This window comes from Tupaia chinensis, unplaced genomic scaffold, assembly GCF_000334495.1.
Source record: "Tupaia chinensis unplaced genomic scaffold, TupChi_1.0 Scaffold000168_1, whole genome shotgun sequence".
NCBI classification, from domain to species: Eukaryota; Metazoa; Chordata; class Mammalia; order Scandentia; family Tupaiidae; genus Tupaia; species Tupaia belangeri.
In genome coordinates, this window is record NW_006159643.1 from 573609 (window position 1) to 586439 (window position 12831).

General features: G+C 40.6%; 1 protein-coding gene across 1 annotated transcript in view; it reads left to right on the forward strand.

Moving 5' to 3' along the window:
• The window catches only part of MYRFL (myelin regulatory factor like), a 109911-nt gene that overhangs the window by 30315 nt on the left and 66765 nt on the right, over window positions 1-12831 (forward strand). Inside the window, exon 6 of the mRNA XM_006146200.1 lies at window positions 5767-5917. Within this exon, the coding sequence (XP_006146262.1) occupies window positions 5767-5917 (151 nt within the window). The remainder of the gene's footprint in view (window positions 1-5766; window positions 5918-12831) is intronic.

The window sequence follows — 12831 nt, forward strand, 5'->3', positions numbered from 1 at the left end:
CCAAAAAAAAAAAAAAAAAAAAGCCCTTAATTTTTTCTAATCTTGCATGTATATAATAGCCAGAATTTTCAATTCTTAAAAACCTTAACTCTCAGGAAGCAAGCAATTTTGAATTATTGTATACCAATGGCTTATGAATATGTATCTTAGAATATTTAAAATCCATTTGATTTCTTGATAGATTTTTCAATGTAGAATAAAGCACTGTTATTAATTTATCCAATATAATTTCTCTATAAGATTGAAAGAGCCAAAAGTGGCAAGCTTTATACTTCATATTATTTCAATTTAAAGATGACTCAAACATCTGATTATTTAACATCTCATAGCATAACCTTAAGCTCGCCAATATTCTGAAAAGTCTATAAAATCTCATTTATTATCAATTTATCTCTAAAATCATATGTTTCTGCTACCTGTGTAAACTGAGATACCATAAAAAGGTAGTTAAAAGCATACACACACACAAAAGATATTACACAACTTTTATAGCAGCCTGATTTTTCAAAAACCTAATTAACCCTTTTTTCCTTTTCTGTTACAAATGAGTTTAAGGAGTTAAATCTGGAGTGTTTACAATTTAGGCAGAACTGGTTGAACCCAAGCAAGAAGGACAAAATCTGCAAGCAGCCTTTAATCCTTCCCTCTTATCTTAAAACCTTAAAAGAGTGAAAAAAAAAAAAAAGCGGCAGATTCAAAGTAGGCAGAGCAAAGAGAGAAAGGAAACTAATAAACACACAGAGAACCGAGAAGGTTTGAAATCCACCATAAAGGACATGGATTGATCACAGGATCATAGCTATGTGTAGACCTGCTTGCTCTTATTATTTCCAAGGAATTTGAGATGGAACTGAAAAGGTCCACCCCATTATTAATCTGTTACAAGCAGACTTGGTATCCTTCAGACCTTATCTTCATCTTCCCTCCTTCAAACAGTACTTCAAATAGACAAACATCCCCTACTCAAATGAGTGACCAAAACAGATGACCGTCTTTCCTCCTAACAAACGTCAAATGCCCAAATTGGTTCCTTGGGAACCCAATCACGTAAAACAGTGCCTGCTGAAATAAAGTTGCTCCCTTGAACCCAAATAGCAGAGACAGGGAAGAAGGGTCCAGTATGCACTGCCAGCAGGACTTGCCAAGAAGCAAATTCGAGCATTATGCCCAACGTTCATTTCTCTAACATCAACCACTCACCACGAAGGGCCACAGATTACAAAAGTGTGCTCCAAATTCAAACAAGTCTAGTTTCCCTTCCCACAGTACTCAGAGTTTCCCTGCTGTTGAACAGAAGCTGAATGGTAAACGGCTTTGACTCTCTGGTTTATAATCCGCTTTTACTTACCCCAAAGTTAATGTGTCTGCTCCCAACTTCCATTCTTACTCCAGCTAAAGCCAGTGGAAGAACTCAGGGGCAAGTACCTGGAAAGTCCTTGGAACTAAACTGGTTCCAGTAGCCACAGGAAGTTTTCAGGGGTGATATCTGCTAATTGATCCTGTTCAGAGTCACTGTTTGCTGTTACCACCAAACTAAGCCTATTCCCCTCTACTTGTGGTCAATGAAACGAGAAACAGAGACTGGAGAAGGAGGTAGTTTCTTTATTTCTGCAGCCAGGATACAGGGACACAGCCAGCAAGCACCCCCAAACTGGCTGGATAGAGCTCAGCATGTTCTTGTATTATGGAGACAAGATACAAGCATGTGAAGATCATCCCTCACTCCATCAGAGCCAGTCACTTTTCCCTGTGTAATTATTCTGATTCCTGTTGTATTTCAAATGCCCATTCCTGGCTTTCCATTTGACCATTCCTCAAACAGATCTCCCTATGACTCACCTCTTGGTCAGATTGTAATCCTCTTAATTTCAAGATGGCTGCAGTCCTGCTGACCCTCTAATCTGGCTGGTGTTAGTAGTTAGCGGAAAATTGTGTACTCATGATCTGTGTATTCTTCCTAGGTGCAGTATACTTCAGTAAAGAGGTTTTTTTTTTAATTTTTTTTTTTTAAGAAAAGGATGCTTACCTTGGAAATGTTTTAAGGAGTTGATGAAATACTGTGTCACATGTCTGGGACAGAGCAGAAAGCACTCCAAGTAGCAGATTTCATTATTAGTAGTATAGTAACAAGAGTAAGTTCCAGCATGGGGCTCAGGCTTGTGCCCAGAATTTCAGTGTGGGCCTATGGTCCCAGATTCTGGTCTCTGAGTTTTTAGTGGCTGGCGCCTAGCTCCTGGCTGCAGTCCTGCTGAACCTCTAAACTGGCTGGTGTTAGTAGTTAGCGGAAAATTGTGTACTCATGATCTGTGTATTCTTCCTAGGTGCAGTATACTTCAGTAAAGAGGTTTTTTTTTTAATTTTTTTTTTTTAAGAAAAGGATGCTTACCTTGGAAATGTTTTAAGGAGTTGATGAAATACTGTGTCACATGTCTGGGACAGAGCAGAAAGCACTCCAAGTAGCAGATTTCATTATTAGTAGTATAGTAACAAGAGTAAGTTCCAGCATGGGGCTCAGGCTTGTGCCCAGAATTTCAGTGTGGGCCTATGGTCCCAGATTCTGGTCTCTGAGTTTTTAGTGGCTGGCGCCTAGCTCCCAGGGAGGCCACAACCATGTCACATGTCACTCTCCTTGGAGTGACTGCTCCCAAACCCTTGCTGTTGTCATGGGGAAGGGCAGGAAATGCTATACTTGAGGACAATGCCCCAGCCCCTGCCATTTGCATCTGCAAGAGTGGAGCTGGGGCCGGCCTTTGGCTGGTTGTCTGGCACATTGTCCTTGCTGCTATGCTAGAGGAGGAAAGGCCCGAGTTAGGTGGTTTCGTCAGGCACATGTGGTAGCTGTTTTACATCCATAAAGTTGCCATGGAGGCCAAGAACAGAAGTATTAGGTCGTTGCAAAAGTCCTGATGTATTTTTCTTTGCAAAATGCATGACTTTCCTGACTACCCAATATTTTTCAAGATGTCTTCGGAAAAACTGTGTGGCCTGAACTGAAAACAATTATGTGCAATAATGATAGTGCCACAAATAATGACTGCAGGTACCATTGTCCGAACTGTCACTGGTGGCAGACACTGTGCTAAGCACTCCACAGACATTACCACGTTGAATTCTGTCAACAACCCGGGGAGGCAGCGTGTTGTTACTCCCATTTTACAGATGAGGAAGTTGGAGCTCAAAGAGTTTAAGTCATTTTCCTAAGACAGTTTAGCCATTAAGTGTAGTTGTCATTTAAATGCAAGTCTATTTGATTCCAGACTCCAAGCTCTTTTTCTTTCCTTGACCCTTTTTCTATTGGAGGCCAGTAAGGAAAGAAAGAAGAACCAGTTTCATTCATCCTTTCTCTGAATTTATTGTAAGCAGAAGCATGGAAAGTTTCTCTTCCTTCCTTTTTTTCCCTTCCATTTTTCTTCCTTTTTCTCTTTCTTTCTCTCTCTGTGTCTCTGTTACTTTACTTTCCCTTCCCTTTCTTTTTAAGTAATTATTTATTTAGTTAATTTTAATTTGATCTGAGAGGGACAGAGTGAGAGCAAGAGTAAGAGAGAGAGACAGTGAGTAAGTAGGTCGCCAGGTCTGAGACTCGAACCGTGGTCAGCCATGTGGGAGTCCAGCACTCCTAACCACTACGCCACCTACTTTCCCTTCCATTTTTCTCTTTAGGCCAGGTAGCTTTTAAAGGAGTGAGGGCATGAACAGCTCTTTGTATTGTCTATCTCCACATATTCTTAGCTGGAAAAAAAATGTTTCAGGATTTTGAGAAATCTTTCCAAAACTGGTGTTTCACAAAAACAAAAAAAACATGTTTTAAGTAGGTGACATTTAATAAGGATACTCCAAGGAAAAAAAAATTTTTTTCTGTAACATTTGGGATAGAAACCAATCTGAAGTAGTTCTATTTATTTATGTTAGGTAGTTCTCAATGAAAGTGTAAAGAAAGGAAAATCAGAGGAGTAAAACAAAACCTGGCAGCTCCCCCTGCATTTTTCAGGCTGTGGGCTGAGTGAGCACCTTCCACAGGAGCGAATGCTGTATTTCTGCCAGTCAGCACCTGGCCTCATGAGCATCCACTGCTTCTCTTTGGATGTCAGGCAGTAGAGAAAGGAGGGGAGTTAGAACCGGGAAATTGCAAATGTAGGGATAGCATTTTACATTAGAACGATGGAGTTGGGGACACACTCCAACTAAGACAACTTATAAGAATTATGCACAAATAGTAGACTGCACATGAGAAATTGTTGTTTGACCATTTTTGACAAATGAAACAATCATTTCATGTAGTCAACATTGCACATGAACAAGATCTTCTCTTATACTTTATGTTGGATTTAGCTTCTGAAAGTGCTTTTACTTCTACGTAGTATCTCAGTTTCTCCGTGTAATTTTACACAATGAACAGGTTTTTTTTTTTTTTTTTCAGTTGAGGGAAGTAAGACTCTTAAGTGAATAAGTAACTTGTCTAAGTTCAAAAAGTTAATTGCACCAGGAGTCAGCAGTTAGCGTAATGGCTATGTCGCTGGACTCCCACATAGTCGACCACAGTTTGCGTCCCGGACCTGGTGGCTTAAAACTCACGCCAGGCGCATGTGTGTGCGTGCCCAAGATCCCAAGAAGAGAATGGAGGAGAAGGGATTGTGGTGTGACCATCCCCCTGGGGGGTGATTTCTCACTTTCTGTCTCTATGTCTCTCTCTGTCTGTCTGGTGAGCGCATGTGCCCTATAGTGAAAATCTCTCCAAAAAAAAAAAAAAAAGTTAATTGCACCATAGAATCGGTGTCACAAACGTTACCGGTAGCAGATTAGAATATATTGGTTTCAATGAATGAAAACCTAAAACCTCAAAATGCCTTAAGCAAAAAAAGCAAACAAAAATCAAAAACCAGGGGATCTTTTGGCTCCTTTAATCCACATTTAGCACTGGCCCTCAGAATTCACACTGTATCATGAGGACTAGATGCCTTTTATTTGTAACCCAAGATGGTACCAACAGCTCTTGAGGCTGCATCTCACAGGTTCAAATATCATGGAAGAGAGTGAGCAGCTTTGAACCCACATGTCCTGTCCTGCTGTGCTGAGATCCGCTCTGCTTGGACCGGATTAGGCCATGCGCCCACCCCTAACACAATTACTGCTATAAGTACTGAGTGTCGTACTTTTTTTTTTTTTTTGGAGAGGTTTTTGCTATAGGGCATGTGCGCTCACCAGAAAGACAGAGAAAGACAAAGCAAGAAATCGCCCCCTGAGGGATGGCCACACCGCAGTTCCTTCTCCTCCATTCTCCTCTTGGAATCTTGGGTACACACACATGTGCCCCCGGTGTGAGTTTAAGTCACCAGGTCCGGGACTGGAACCACGGGTGGCCACAGGAGAGTCCAGCAACGTAGCCATTACGCTAACTGCTGGTCCCCTGAGTGCTGTACTTTGATTGACCTAACCTGGTCATCTGACTTCGTGGGGCTCGAAACTGACTTCACTGGAGTAACTCAGACTGGAAGTGAGGGGAAACTGAGCAAGAAGTTAGGGTAGATAGATATTGGAGACAAGCGTCCATCACCTCTTTTTAGAGATTACTAGCCCCAAGGTGCTTTCTTCGCAGATGAGGAAAGACCAGAAGAACACCTCCTGCCTCTTGGCACTTGTCACTTGTCACTTCCCACATGGCCACACTGTCTCTCACCTGGCCTACTCATTAGCTCCATGTAGCGGTTTGAGAGGAAAAACAGTATGGTGGTATGGGAGGGAGGATCTAACCCACCTATTTTTTTTCAGTGACAAGTACGAGTCACAGCAGTGAAATACAGGACCATGACAATGAGGGTCAGAACGAGATGCTTGCAGACCAATGTGCTCCTGTTCTGAAGTGGCAGCCATACCAAAGTGATCCTTGGCACAGCTTATTAAACAGTCACTATGAAAAACTGTAAGTGGTTTTAGAAACATCCTAGGGTGGCCTGGAGATGAAGGGAGAAAGGCAGTACTAAATCTCAGGACTGCCCTGAAATATTTGGGCTTCGAGGTCACTCTTGGTCACGTGGGTTGGCCTAATGAGAAAGTGTCTGTCTTACTCCTGATATTTTGCATCCTGTTACAGTTTGGAAATGGTTTGCCCCCTAATGTTTCATGTTTTGGAATTTGGTGTTGGGAAGGGGTGAAGCCTAGTGAGCAGTGACTGAATCATGGTGATTGTATTAGTAAGGTGCCACTCCTTTAGTTTAATGATGTCTCCCAAGACCTATTGAGTAGAACTCATGAGAAAAGGTAAGTTCTTGCAAGGTCGGGTTGCTAGAAAAGACAGCTGCCCACAGCTTGCTCTCTCTCTGCATGTGCCTGCCATTTTCTGCACTTCCACTGGCCATGTTGTATGCCAGCCTGATGTGAGTCCTGCCTTACAGCCACCAGAAATGTGATTCAACAAGCCCCTGACTATTAACGAATCACCCAGAGTCAACCATATCTGTTAGCAGTGCAGTAATGGACTAAGACACTAACTAATGAATAGTTGCCACATGGGTTTCTGGGTTACTAGTACTATAACTAGTACTTTAGCTTATGATAATTTATTCAATAAATGATGCTGGAAGAGGGACTCTTTCTGGGACCATAGGCTCAGTTTAAACTAGAAGTTGGAAAATGGAGATTTCCCACATCATTAACAGTTAATCCTGAAGTTAATTTTCAATACCATAGGATACTTTTTTCTTTTTGGTGTCACATTAAATTGTTAGCCAGTGGCTACTCCCAGAGTCTATGTTGTAAATTAGTATTATATTGTTCATTGTCAGCATATCCTGTGCATCACAGTTGGTGGTTTCTTTATATTAAGAGACTAAAATCAAATCATACAATTTATATTAAAACTAGGAAAGTTTCACCCTATTTTATGACTTTGTAGTTTCAAGAATAAATGTTAACTCAAACGTGCTCATAAGCCTCCTTAAACCTTCTCTTTATTCTTCAGGATATACTTTACCTATCTAAGCCTTCTGGAATTTTCACTGGTTATAAATGCCTTTTTGAAACATTGAAAAACATTAATGGTAAATGAAAATAATTTTAAAGTAATAAATATAATAAATGAGAGACATTGGGCTATAACTTGAGGGCCTTCTCAGTATTTTACAGATTCAAACAGGTCATTACTGGGATTTTCATGTTGGATGACCGAGAAGGAAGAAATATTTTTCTTAAAACAAAACGTAGGGAATTAAACAGATTTTGGGAGTTAGGGAAGCAAAACTAATTGCCAACTGTGCCACTTTAATGTCATGACTCTGTCTTTTCCACTACGTGCAATTAGAAAATGAAATGAAGGGTCCATAGGTCTTGATTTTTAGTCTTAGCTATTTGATTATCTTTTGGGGGAATGGTCCATGTCTTAAATATAAGTACCAAAGTAAGAAACTGCCACACACAGGCACCATGTTTTAATTAAAACCTTTAAGGCTTCCCAGTCTCTCTGCATCTGAGTTGATCACGTTTTCCAGGTAAGTATTGTATCTCTTCTTATTTAAAATTTGCTTTTTTTCTTTCTTTTCTCTTTCCTTCCTTCCTTTCTTTTCCTCTTTTGTTCTTTTTCTTTCTTCTTTTGTTCTGTTTGTTTGGACAGTTGATCTCTGCTCCAATGATCTGTGAGGAAAAGGAGAATGCAGATGGTATTAACTCAAAGGTATAGAGGCAGGTTTATTTTGAATGTTTAGCCATAATTCACTTTTCCTAAACTATAAAGGAAGGAAATATTCATCTCGATTAAAATCCAGTCTCTCCCAATTTCTCTACTTAGATCTTTAAGACAGAAAATCACTTGTTCCTTCTTAGATAACTACATATAATATGTAACAAAAATTTAACTAAAATATCTGAAAGCAAATAAAGTTAGAGCATTGAAATTTATCATCTTTTTAAATGAATGATGTTTCAAATCTGTGTTATTGAAGAACTTTTAAAAGACCAGTTTATTTGACTTTATATTTAGCTTTTGATATCAAAAGCAGAATTGCTATTCTTTGGTAAATAGAATGAATTTCTATCACTAGAGATTGACATTTAAGGTTTAGAATAATCTTCAACAGTATAATTCCTGTTGGTTGATTTGGTATCTGCTTACAAATGCTTATAAATTTCAGGCTCGTGCTGATATTTGAGCTGTAAACTTTACCTTTTTTCTTCAGAGATTTAGACAGTGAAGCATGAAACATCACAAATTTTTTTCTTTTTTTTTTTCTCAACCCAAATAGTTATTTCCCTTGCAGTTAAGTCTATATAAATTTATCCATCTAGCTTTGAGATAAGCATATTAGCTCATCCTTAATGGAGAATTTGATAATAACTACATGTCTTACACCTTTTGGGAACTTTATACTGACTCAGCTTTCTAGAATTAATCTGCTAATTTTCTTATCTCAAGGATAGAGGAGTAGAATTGTATAGATTTTATTATGAAGAGGAGAGGAACTGTTTTGGTTGAGAAAAAAATGTTGATGTTCCTGGGATCAGCAGTTGGCATAATGGCTATGTCGCTGGACTCCCATGTAGTCTATTGTGGTTCGAGTCCTGGACCTGGTGGCTTAAACTCACTGTGAGCGCGTGTGTGTGCATGCCCAAGATCCCGAGAGGAGAATGGAGGAAAAGGGATTGCAGCGTGGCCATCCCTCTAGGGGGGTGATTTCTCACTTTCTGTCCCTCTCTTTCTCTGTCTTCCTGGCAAGTGCATGTGCCCTATAGCAAAAACCTCTCCCCCCCAATTATTTTTTTTTGATATTGCATGTTTCCCTGTTAAAAACTCTGAAGGAAGAATAGGTTTGCAGCTCAGATTTGCGCTGGGCCCTGTGGTTGTGCAGCCTTTGACTGACAGGCTACTTGAGGATAATCAATGACTTGGTGATTGGATCAGTTGGGGAAGTGCTTAACTTGTAAAGAACATAAATACTAACAAGCGCCCCATTAATATTTTCTGTTTCTGGAATTAGAGTAAAATGTAGACGCTATGTGTTGCTCATGATACTAGCAGCCATCCAAATTGTGATCACGGGAGGCAGGACCCCTACGGGAGTAGCATTAAGCACCGCCCAATGTTGCCTGTGATCCTGGGAAGAAGCTTCTTCCTGAGGAAAATCCACAGTCAGGAAACTTCATGAACTGAAAATCATGTTCCATATCCTCAACATATAGGGGGAAATATCACCAAAGAAATTTACAGCTTTTATATTGTCTACTCAATAATGTTATGTGTTTAATATGTTTTCTTTTTATTAACATTTTGGAAGTAGTTCATGAAACATAAACATGAAGCATTTGTTCTAGTCTGTTTTCTGTTGCTTAGTAGCCAGATATGACAAATGGGGTATTGTAAAAGATTAGCGCTTTATTTAGCTCATGGTTCGGTGGTCCAAGGTCCAGGGGCCACATATGATGAGGGAGACTGGTGGTGACTCTGCAGAGCCTTGAGGCAACACTAAGCATCACTTGGCAAGGCAGAGGTGAGATGTGCAAGTGCCTGTGTCTCTGTCACGTCCCCTGTTTTAATAAACCCACCAGGATTCAGTTATGGGGGCTCCACTCTGATGACCTTAATTCCAGTCACCCTTCATAGGCCCCACCTCTTAATCCCATAATTGGATTAAGTTTTCACTCCCTTAATCCTGACACAACCAGATTCCATCACACGAATTTTTGGTGAACATTCAAACCACAGCATTCCATATCCCTGACCCTTAAATGTAATGTCCTTCTCACATAAAAAACACATCCACTTCAGGGACCAGCAGGTGGTGTGGTAGTTAAGGGCGCTGGACTCCCATGTCGCTGACCATGGTTCGAGTCCTTGACCTGGTGGTTGCTTTGTCACACACTCTCTCTCTTACTCACTCTGTCCCTCTCTGGTTAAAATTAAAAATAAGGGAACCAGCAGTTAGCGTAATGGCTATGTCGCTGGACTCCCATGTAGTCGACCGTGGTTTGATTCTCGGACCCGGTGGCTTAAACTCACACCGGGCACGTGTGCGTGCGTGCCCAAGATCCCAAGAGGAGAATGAAGGAGAAGGGATTGCGGTGTGACCATCCCCCCTGGGGGGTGATTTCTCGCTTTCTGTCTCTATGTCTCTCTGTCTGTCTGGCGAGTGCACGCGTCCTATAGCGAAAACCTCTCAAAGGAAAAAAAAATTAAAAATAAATGAATGAATAGATAATGTTTAATAAAATAATTCTTTTTTAAAAAATAATTATTAAATTTAATATTTTTATTCATTCATTTTATTTTAATTTGACCAGAGAGAGACACAGTGGAAGAGAGAGAGAGAAAAAGGGAGAAAGCAAGCCGCCAAGCCCAGGACTCAAAACGTGGTCAGCCATGTGGAAGTGTCTAGCGCCTTAACCACCACACCACCTGCTGGTCCCAATGAAATCATTCTTAAACACACACACACATAAACACACACATCCATTTCATCCTGATAGTCCCTAAAATTTTTAATGCATTCCAACACCAACTCAAAGTTCAAAGTCTAGCTGTGAGTGAGGCTGCAAAATCAAAACAAAGTATATGTTTCAAAAATACAGTGGTGAGATAGGCTTAGAGTAGGAATTTCAATTTCATAAAAAGTAAGAAGTAACAGACCCCAAGCAAGTCTAAAATTCAAGAGGGCAGACATTCAGTATCAGTACTCCAGAATAACCTTTCACCCCATGAGCTACTTTGTGGATGTACTGGTACAGGTATCGGCTCCCAAAGCATTGGAGACCCTTGCTTCCGTGACTTTGGGCTTGGTCTGTGCTTCAGTTCTCTCAGTCGGAGTCTTTGCCTGCAGTTCCCACAGGCTGGCATCAAATGCTGGCATTAAATGCTGGCAGCTCCACAGCTCTGTTGTCTAGACGGCAACCCCACCTCTTCCGTTCCACTAGGCATTCCCTGGTTGAGACTCACTGTGGCATCTCCAATCTCACATTTTTTCCCTATCCTTCTCCCTCTTTGTTCTTTATGTCTTTCCTTCTTTTTCTTTCTTGCCTTTATAAGAGAGAAAGAGAAGGCAGGGGGTTGGGGAAAGGAGAGAGAGAGGAAAGAGAAGACAGAGAGATAAGTATTTTTGAAAGGGCCTCGCTGTCATGATCTTTCTGTTCCAGCCTCCCACTTAGGCAGGATTACAGACATATAAAACTCATCTGGTATATTTGGGTTGACCCAGGAACCACACCCAGGCCTTTCATGCAGCTTCCACCCTTTCAAGTGGTGGTGCTACTTATGCTACCCAGATCCTGACCCCACAGTTCCACTTGGCACTGCCCTAGTGGGGACTCTCTATAGTGGCTCTAGCCCATCTTCAAATATTTGCTGTTAAAACGACAGATCCACTTCTCTGGTGCCAATTTCTGTTTTAGTCTGTTCTCTGTTGCTTAATAACTAAATACATGAAACTCGATGATTTATAAGAATAAAGCCTTATTCAGGTCATAGTTTGGAGGGCCAAGGTCCAGGGGCTACATCTGGCAAGAACCTTCTTGCTGGTGGGGACTTACTGCAGAGACCAAGGTGACACAGAGCATCACATGATGAGACAGAGCAAGAGTGTGCATGTGTCTCTGTCTATGTCTTATTTTCTCTTCTTTTAAATCCACTAGAATTCATTCATGAGGGCTTCACCCTGATGATCTTAATAATTCCAGTTACCTCTCAAAGACCCCACCTCTTAATGCCATAGCTGGGTTAACTTTTTTAACTGTCTTTTTAAAATGTTTTATTTCTTTCTTCCATGAATGAGGGACAGAGTAAGTGAGAGAGAGAGAGAGAGAGAGAGAGAGAGAGAGAGAGAGAGAGAGAGAGAAGCACCCCCAAGAAAGTCTTGTTGTTGTTGCAATCCACCTTTGGCTTCAGCGAGTTCTGAATCATAGGCATGTCCATATCCAGCATGCTCAGGGAGGTCTCTGAATGCCAACCTGGAAACTTCTCATGTGGGTCACAATGGTTCCTTTATCACTGTGCCACCCAGCCCCAAGTGTTTACTCCCTTAATTCCATCACAACTAACTTTCATCATACGAATTTCGAGGAGACATGTTCAAACCATAGCAATGACAAAACAAATAAAGCAAAAGTCTGATTAGCCACCCCACCACCATTTCATTCTTTTTCGCAGAACTAACCACCACAGTCGGTTGTCAGTGTTATTACCAGAAAGCAAGGGTAAAAATGAAATGACCGTACTCTAGTGAAAAACAGGTTTTCAATCAGTAGTGTGATTGGCTCTCTTTAATCTGGCTTAAAAGCTATTAGTAATTCTGAGCAGTTTGTTTTTCATACAACCACCAATAGGCTGAATATTCATCGGAGTGACCGAGTATAGTGTTACTGAGGGAATTCGGAGACTTTTTCTTTTACAGAGGAAAGAAATAGTATTCTATCCCAGATATTTCACAAGTCTGAGTAATGTGATGGCTTCTTGACTTCTACCTTATCACTTTCTCTCGTGTTGTATGTCAACTTAAAAGTCTAGAAAGCACAAGGGGAAAGGCAGGTCCCAAGAAATGATGCCTCCATTTAGAAAGAATTATATTTCTTCCTTGTGAGAAGAAAAAATGATGGGAAAAAGGCCACCATGTTTTGAAATACCATCTTCCTTTCCTTAGGAAAATTCACAAAATCAATCAATCAAATATAGCAAAAGGCACTTTCTATAATATATTTTCTTGAAATGTTCATATGACTAATACAGTTAATGAAAGAAAATGTGTATACCTTTTGGGTCATTCTTCCTCTGTCTGCTTAGGCCCATTCCTACTTCTCAGGAGTGTACTTTGCTTTTACTTAAAAACTACCTTTTCCTTTGGGAAAAAAAAAAGTGTAGGG